The 9,710-nt window shown below is 41.9% G+C and overlaps 1 protein-coding gene across 2 annotated transcripts in view; it reads right to left on the bottom strand.

The window, feature by feature from the left end:
* Positions 1-9,710, bottom strand: part of KIRREL3 (kirre like nephrin family adhesion molecule 3) — a 765,513-nt gene that overhangs the window by 19,733 nt on the left and 736,070 nt on the right. For both annotated transcript variants that reach the window (XM_066607257.1, XM_066607258.1), the window contains one exon: positions 86-193. In XM_066607257.1, the coding sequence (XP_066463354.1) occupies positions 86-193 (108 nt within the window). The remainder of the gene's footprint in view (positions 1-85; positions 194-9,710) is intronic.

Raw genomic sequence — 9,710 nt, 5'->3', positions numbered from 1 at the left:
AAGGTCAAGGACCAATTAATAACATAACCCCCCCCCCCCCCCCCTCAACAATCCTAACGACCGAGATTATATCATTATCACTTACTTCTCTGATTCCGAGCACAGCAAAATGCTACAATTGTAGCCATGAGGACAAGGAATGCCACTCCAGCACCGACCGCAACACCAATGATGACTGTGACTGGAACAGATTCTGCAAGAGAAAAGATGACAGTGAGCGGACGCTGATCTGGAGGCTCCGTCCTCTGATATTAATGAACATTCATCACATTTATCAGCAGACACTGAAGGGAAATGCCAGTCACTATGTACAATCATCTACAGATCAGTAAATCAGCGCACCAGAAAGGGGTCCAGTCATAACCCAGCGAAAGATCTCATCCCACAAGGGGGATGAGAGAAAATAACATATGATGTTGAGTAACTCTGCAAATACCATATTATTTATTTTCTACTGATATTGGGTTACACCTTCTTACGCTCTAGTCACATCTGGAGCTGCATTTATAATCCTTCTGGCTGGCTGTCATGTGGGATTGGTCAGCACTATCAATTTAATTGCGATCTCATAATAGACTCCACTTACATGTAGTTGGGGAACCTAGCTTATTCCACTACTGGCACCCTACTAAGGTCCATTTGCCTTCAATACATTAACCTTACCATATTTTCCACTATTGAGATGCAGAATGATAAACTGTTATTTGTTTAGATATCATCAGTAATTGGGATGTTGTATTGCATTTATCTTTTCCTATAACTAACGACCCAATCAGAGAGGCAGGATATATGGTTAGGTGGCATGAGAGCTAACAGTGCTGTTCACAGTCATAAGAAAAAAATATTCTAAAATTCTTCAGATTGGTGTTAAAGCTCTACAGTACTATACAGTAAAGTTCCAGCAACTATGTAAGTGGTGTTAAAATCTCCACTAGGCATATACTGGGCAGTCTGTATTCACCCACAGACAGATTTTATATATATATATATATATATATATATATATATAATATATATATATATATATATATAAAACTTACATACACACACGCATATATCGAAGGTGACAAGTCATGGTGGGGTGATCTAGATGTGGTGCTGGCGATCATGGCATGAAATGAAGGATTCACTAAATAATCCCAGACAGATGTCTGTGTTTAAAGACTTCCATTGAAGGAGAACACACCACCTCCCGTGGTAACATGTTCCACTCATTGATCAACCTCACTGTCAGAAAGTTTTTTTCTGATATCTAATCTGTGTCTCCTCCCTTTCCGTTTCATCTCATTGCTTCTAGTCTTTCCTTGTACAAATGAGAATAGGGCTGATCCCTCTGCACTGTGACAGCCCTTCAGATATTTGTAGACAGCTATTAAGTCTCCTCTCAGCCTTCTTTTTTGCAAGCTAAACATTCCCAGATCCTTTAACTATTCCTCATAGGACATGATTTGCAGACCGCTCACCATCTTGGTAACTGTTCTCTGAACTTGCTCCAGTTTGTCTGTCTTTTTAAAGTGGGGTGCCCAGAACTGGACACAGTATTCCAGATGAGGTCTGACTAAGGAAGAGTAGAGGGAGATAATGACCTCATATGATCTAGACACTATGCTTCTCTTAATACATCCCAGAATTGTGTTTGCCTTTTTGGCTGCTGCATCACACTGTAGACTCATGTTTAGTCTATGATCTATTAGTATACCCAAGTCTTTTTCACATGTGCTATTGCTTAGCTCAATTCCTCCCATTCTGTATGTGGTTCATACAGTCTCTCTGGGTTTTACTGTTTAATTTAAATAAAGCTTAATTGTTGTATAATGAAATATTGTGCTATGCTTTTATATACTGTGTCCTCACCATTTTCAAGATCTCTGCTTGTATGTGAAAGGAAACACTCTTGCTTACTTCCAGAGGCTGAGAACCCATCCTAAACTCATGGTTAAGATTTTGTATTCCATTCTCATCTATTAGGCTGGACTAACACGGCCATATTTGCATTTTATTATTTTCAGTAATATGCGGTAATTGGTGTCAAAAGTACAGTTCTTCATAGGACATAGTTTGCAGTCTGTTACCTTGTCGATCCCATATTTGGTCATTTTTCCAATAATGATGGTATGAAATACTATAGTGGTCCAGAGTTAGAGATCCCCTCCAGCACCTCAGAATACATGTTTTGTTTGTCTCATGCATTGTCTTGAAATGTAGAGTGAGCCAGATTTGTGTGTATTGGGTACTTGCAGGGATAAAAGAGTTTAATGTCTGGTCATGTCTGGGGATGTCTGAAAAAAGGAATCATTTTGTCTTGGGTGTGGTATAAAAATGTGGTCACGTGGTGGTAGTAGTAGTGGTAGCTGGAGTTGGGAAGCAAACAGACTGAAAGGAGAGTGAAGGAGACATGGAGGAAGCGCAAAGGTGGTTTGCTGTTCCCGCTTGGGCCTATTCTTTCTAAGGATAGTACCCATAGCCACTAGCCACAAGGAATGCATGAGCCAGGACCTAGTAAAAGCTGCGTAGGAACCATGTGCATCCGGAGAGAGATACCGCCAGAGACCAAGCAACCCAGTGAGGGATTGACAGGAGAGAGTGAGTTATCAGAAGAGTGAATTCCTACAGATAACTACACTTGTGGATATACAAATACCTCATAAATCCTCCCTCCTTCTCGACTGTAAGAACTGCTTTCTTTCTATTTGTTAACAACATTTGAGTAAACAGACAGAACCGAACGTTCCTGGTTCTTGTTCACAAAAGACATTCTGTGTGAGTGGACTACTTTATTCCATCTACTAAGATTCACTGCAGAGGATGGAACGTTAGCATCACGAGTGACAAACAGGACTACAGGTAACCGCCATTAACCCCATTTGTGAACTCTCCCTGTCGGTAATGAGGTAGGGTCCCAAGCTACCCTTAGGGGAGTAGACGGTAGAGCCCCATGAAAAGGTTATCTCTCTACCTCATTGTCTCCTCGGATGCTGCAATGCTTTATGAAATCCTTTGCTAAAGTCAAGATATACTACATTTACTGCATTTTCCTGATCAACCCAGTTAGTGATTCTGTCATTGAAGAAAATTAGATTCGTCTGGCATGACTTGTTTGTTACAAACCCATGATGGCTCTGGTTAATTACTCCATTCTTATCCAGGTACTTGCATACATGCTGTTTAATAATTTGTTCAAAGATCTTTCCTGGTATAGAAGTCAGGCTCACAGGCCTGTAGTTTCCTGGATCCACCTTCTTCCCTTTTTTGAAGATTAGGACAACATTTGTCCTTTTCCAATCTTTTGGGACTTCTCCTGGTCTCCAGGAATTTTCAAAGATTATGGCGAGTGGTTCAGGAATTACCTCCGCTGCTTCCTTTAGTATCCTAGGATGTAATTCATCTGGACCTCGAGACTTAAATTCCCTCACCATCTCTCTGCTTATAGATATCCTGCATTCTTTTATTCTTTCAATATCTCAGGGAAGATCATATGCCAGTATCCTTAATTATGTATTATTTTATTGTGAATCAGAGGTTAAGGATTTTTTTTTAATTTTGTGGAATTTCTGAATATGAGGCATATATATAATTTTTTTCTGCTCTCTGGAGTGGCTTAGTTCCAAAAAAAATGTAACTTTTTGTTCCAGTTTAACTTTACCTTGTATTGGAATTACAGTGCTCATAATATATAGATTTACAGCAATTTTATAACAAGAGAATGACAGCTTGGACATCTTCCTACACGTAAGGCCAGGTGTATACAGTGAGCCGCATTCCACATGAGGGCTCCCACAGTGGAATCTGGCTGTGACCCCGGCTGACGACCTGGCATACCTGCATCATCTGTAATGCCGATGACCACAGACTCTTGCCGTCAGTTGTGCACAGTACAGTTTTCTTTTTTAAATATTTGTATTTCCCATGCCATTGCTAGGTGATGACATGGGTACCCACGGAGCATATGCAATGTTAATTGCGTATGGGCTGCGGGTTGGGTGGCCTCCATTGACTTTTAACGTAGGCTGTACACGTAGAGTCCACAGCAAAATAGACAATACTGCGATTTTTTCCTCTGCTCGCGAAATATGCAATTCGTATTCCACAAGCATGAAGGGAAAAGCAAAAGTACATTTTAATGCATACGATTTTCTGCGGATACTCTGTGCGGCCGACGGATTCCACAATAGGAATCCAGTCATGTGAAGCCAGCCTAATAGTTTCTGAGATTTTAATCAAAAATGGTTCTGTAACCTTCAAAAAATTGACCCCTTGTATTTCTTGTCCAGATTGATCTGAAAATTAAGATTTTAATATACATTCTAGTTAAAGACAAATGTGCAAAGCTTCGTAAAAAAAGGGTCAGTGTTACCCATTGGGCGATTTATTCTGGAATAACCGAGGAGCAATGCCGCTGGAATGGATGTTAGCAAGAGTAGATAGGAATTTGTGGAACCCATTACCTTTGCCTGAAAATGATTCCCAGCAAATGTCTGGATAGTTAAAATCTCCCATGATCACCATGTCTTAGTTTTTTGAGAACTTGGCCATATGATGTAGAAAGAGTTCATCCATAACTTCTGTTTGTCCAGGCGGCCTATAGTAAATGCCTACAATGGTGTCCTTGCTGTTGTTCTCTCCTTGCATTCTTACCCAAACAGTTTCTACAGAACTCCCATGCTCTGAAGCTTGAATCTCTGTGGAGATGTATACTTTCCCAACATACAACACAATACCTCTGCACCTTTTATTAGATCTGATATTTATAAATAAGTAGTATCCTTCAAGCCTTGTATTCCAATCATGAGTATCATCCCACCAAGTTTCCGTGATGCCTATGACATCATATTTCTCCTTCTTTGTTAGGAGCTCCAATTCCCCTTGTTTGTTTCTCATGTTCTGTGCATTTGTGTAGAAACATTTTAGTTTGTGATCGGTGTCTCTTGCTCCTCCTACTTTCCATCTGAATTTGTCTTTGTTCTTTCTTTCCACTTCTAATTTCAAGGTATTCATTCAAGTGTATTCATTAGCTGTATATTTCCACCTGGCCTTTCACTTCCCTTCCTATATTGTTCTAGTTTAAAGCTCTCCTGATGACTGTAGCAAAACTAAAGTAATATGAGAAATTAATTTATAATCAGTTGTCTGGCATTCGCAGACATCATTGTCTTGCTGCTTTACCTACTTTACTTCCCAAAGACCCTGAATGGCATCTCATTCTATAGTGTTCCAGGACTGCTCAACTGAAAATGTAACGGAAATACAAAATGGTGCTTCCATTGCACCTGTCTTACATAGAGATCAATCCCTTCACTCAAGAGCAAAAAAAAAGTTAGAAATATGTGACAATCTCATTGAATGAAGAGAAACCTAAATCATCTCAGTCTTCTACTGTCATCCAGCTTTACACAGTCTGCATGGCATATAAATATGCTGCATCTTTCTCCTTCTTCCCTTTGTCTTACTGCTTTGCCTATTTCACTGTCAGTCCTTACTATAGCATTCAATTCATCCAGCTTCCCAAAGACTCTGATTGGCATCTCATTCTACATGTTCCATCACCATTTGTCTGTGCCTTTTATGCCTTTGCCGGTGTCAGTGTTTACTGTAGTTCAGCTATTCTCTCCACGAATCGGGGAGGGGGGGGGGGGGGGGGGCTCAGAATGAATGGAGCTACAGGTTTTCTCCAGATAGGATCCTGGAAGATACAATGTGCTCATGTGAAACTGGCCTTAAGCCAACTCATGATACTTTTGGGAGAAGCGGACGTGGCTGGTGAGTGGCTGTCCCGTCCCGGCAGACTTATGTAGAATTTATGCCAGAAACCAGCAGAAATTACACAAGAAATCTCCTCCAGCTCATAGCTGGCGAAGACGTCTGTGTAGGCGCACAGAAGGACTGAGAGGAATGCATCTCTTCGTACATTAGATTCATTGTGTACTGGGATCATATTTATACCGGTCCTAATAAATTCTGCCAAATTACTGTAAATATAATGAATCCATGATATAAGTCCTGTGATCATTATCTGTGACATCGCTGTAAAAGGGGCTCCTTGGAGGATCTTTACGGAGATGTCCTTGCTTTTGCCTTGTCTTCCTATCGCCATTTACCTGTATCCCCTCTATAATAATTAGACATCTGCATTCTGTGCAGCTAAAACATTTTCTCTTCAGATGAAACGGCCTGAATTATTGTGAAGTAGGGAGTGTAAATCTACATTTGGGTGTCATTCTTGGGATAAATCTGCATACAATTTTGAGTTATCCTAAAATTACTTTGCTTTAATCCCAAATTGCATACTGTGGTCACACCCAGAGCTGCAGTGACTCACATGACTGATCGTTGGTTTTATAAGCCCTGTGTTGACAGACATGGCCCCCAACAGTTTCTTCCTATCCTCTATAATCTATTACATTGTGTGGCAAGAGATCTTTGGATAACTCACTCCAGCAGGAGCCTGATTATACACTACATCTTTCACAATACATTGCAGCAGAGCATGCTCAGTGCAGTCACTGGACCAGTAGGGGGAAGAAAAGACATGTCGAAGCCAGCAGAACTGTGAATGCAGCTTTGGATGTGGCTGGAGTATAACATATAATGCACAAACTAAGAAAACTCAGCTTTGTATGTAGATTTATGTTAGCAGACAAGGGCAGATAAATCATTCCGATTCCCTCATCCAGGGGGGTGGAACAAATTCCAGCTTTTTCTCTTTGCTTTACAATACTATTCCTGTTAAACCTGGAAAGTGAATGTCTGGGGTCACTTCATCTCTGTCTTCGTGATATGCACAGTAATAAGTGTAGTATTTGTCTTTCCTGCGATGGGTGTATTCTACATACAATACCTGTTGTATTAGGGCGCTACTATGTGTCTCCTATAGGAGTTGACCATGTAGTTTGCCTTATGGTTGTGTGGATGGAAGTGGAATGATAGATTTTCGATTTAAAGGGGTTGTCCCAGGAGAGAATAACTGATCCATTATGGGTCCGGCAGTTCCAGTTCTAACCTAGTTTTGACACTGGGTCACACGGTATGGATTCTTCCCCCCTCTTGTTGTCGGTGACATTATTGCAGGGGGCTGACCATCTGGCTCATTCCAATACGTAAAGCAAGCCCCTTCACTGTCTCTACATTGACAATAATAATGAAGAGTAAATAATGCCAGAAATGTATGCCAGGATGGACCTGGTGTACATTTCTGCGTAGGCGCATGGAGGTGCCAAGATGTGCCAATGGCCAGGCTCACGGGAACGTAATTTCATTGCGTGCATAATACGCGGTGAATGGAGTCAATGAAAGAACATTGATTTTAATTGATCCATTTACACTTATGTATATTCATTGTGTATAATACGGGCATAAAAAAAGAAGGCAGCATGTTCTATTTTACTGCCTATTACTTGCAATAGAGCCCTATTGTTCTCTCTGGGTGTGTATGAAAACGCAGTACATACGCAGTTACATTGCATAGGTGCCATGTTTTATACTCATGTTGCTAGACAACAATACAAGGAAAGTTTTTTAAAAAAGAGAGAAGAAGCCAGGGAGCCAGTGCATGACAGCCTGCATGAGATATGCTGTCGTGCGAAGACATAAGCGAACACAAATGCGATGATACGCAGCTCCAGATGACGGAAAAATGCAGAGTTTTATACACAGCATTTTACCATACGCTCCTGTGAGCCTGGCCTACTAGATAAAGAGGCCTATACCTCTCCATGTATTAGGCACATTGTGCACTGGGGGAAATTATACAAAGACCAGCGTTGGAAATGTCGAGCTTAATACATTTTCCTCAATGTGTCTATAGGGAAATATGTAAGATTCAAGATGCCTATAGACTTCCTCATCTTCATAGAGTCATTTAAAGGAGAGAGAATTCCTGAAATTAGCATTTCCATGAAGATAAAAAAACCTTGCTAACTAGAAGCCCTTGAGTTGTCCTCTCAATTTCATAAAAATCAGCTCTTTCTAGGAAAGCTGGGTGGCTGTGAGTACAGGGCCAGTTCCCAAACTTTCCTAGGTTGCTGAATGGTGAATCCAGCAGGGCAGTGATGTTTTATTAGCACCCTAAGGCTGCTTTCACACAACTCGGAAAACCATGCGAGATTTGTGTGTTGCGACACGGACAAATTTCGCACGAATATGAACCCCATTCTTTTGAATGGGGTCACACATGAGCAATTGTTTTCTCGCCTCACGGTAAAAAAATTGTGGCATGTCCTATCTTTTGGCATTCCCTCGAAACACCTCGCCCATTATTATCAATGGCGCCGGCAAAGCATTGCACGATGTGCGAGGTGCACGTGAGTGCAATGTGACAGTTCCTATTGAAAACAATGGGCAAGGTGTTCTGAGACTAAAAGCCGCAGCGGAGGATCGCTACTTCCCCGAAGTGTTAAAAAACGCCTCGCATCAGAGGCGTGATATCCGGCCGAGTTTCATGGCCTGATATCGTGCTTGCCCATGTAAAATTAGCCTTGTTCACATGGCAGAATCCATGTGCAGAATTTTCCATATGTAAAACTTCAGTCCAAGTGCAGACTTCTGCAGTGATAGGTCACTTCTTCAGGCGGAAATGCGTTGGAATTCTGCATGCAGATTTTGCCCATTGACAAGCGTGTGGTTTCGCAGAAAAATTGCAGCAAAATAGTCGTGGATTCTTGTCTCCATTTTAGATGTGGAATGCCTACACAAAATTCCACATCGAATTTCGCCATGTGAACGTAGCCTAAATACTACTACTTTCCATTCAGAAGCCTAGAGGCCCTTTTACATGGATGATCAGGTGCAGATGCCCGAAAGATTGTCCCAGCGATAATTGTTCTGTGCTTTTACACAGGAACGAGCATCGCTCAGTGAATGGAGGTGGAGTGGGCCGGAGATCGCTGCAGCCCACCCGCCTCCATTTACAGTAAACAGGCAGTTCATTCTTCAGTCAGGCACAGGTTTACATTGAACGATAATCATTCAGATTCCTGCTGGATGAGGGAATCTGCATGATTTATCTGCCCATGTAAAAGGGCCCTAAGATTGATGTGTGAAACAATGGGCTAAAGTTGTAAAGGTACATTCACACCTACATATTTGTTGCAGAAACTTCTGTGATGGTCTCATTCATCTCAATGGGGCTTGCAGAAGTCCATGCACCTGTTTCAGAAACTACCCCATTCACATGAATGGAACAGATTTTCAGTCGTAGACATTTTGCAACAAATCTGCTGTGAATATAATGAAATGGTATTGGTTGTTAACAAGCTTTCCTAGAGTCCTGAATGATCAGTCTGTCCCATTGGGCAGTGATACATCCCTACTTACTAGAGATGAGCAAGCATACTCGCTAAGGCAAACTACTGGAGCGAGTATTCGAGTACCTGCCCGCTTGTCTCTAAAGATTCGGCTGCTGGCGGGGAGAGGCGGGGGAGAGCGGGGAGGAATGGAGGGGAGATCTCTCCCCCCCCCCCCCCCGCTCACCGCCGCAACTCACCTCTCACCTGCGCCGGGAGCCGAATTTTTAGAGACGAGCGGGCAGGTACTCGAATAAGGCACTACTCGCTCGAGTAGTTTGCCTTAGCGAGTATGCTTGCATCTCTACTACTTACCTTCTGTCTGTGCAGCTAGGCAGATTTCTCATTTAGGAATGTAAGAAGGCTGTGTGACAAATCCAGATGACTCTGTAATGGTAGGCATATAGACTGTCACACAACTTTCCAAGAGTC

This window comes from Eleutherodactylus coqui, chromosome 6 (genome assembly GCF_035609145.1).
Source record: "Eleutherodactylus coqui strain aEleCoq1 chromosome 6, aEleCoq1.hap1, whole genome shotgun sequence".
NCBI classification, from domain to species: Eukaryota; Metazoa; Chordata; class Amphibia; order Anura; family Eleutherodactylidae; genus Eleutherodactylus; species Eleutherodactylus coqui.
Note: the sequence above shows the minus strand (reverse complement) of the source record. Positions and strands in the feature narration are given on the sequence as shown.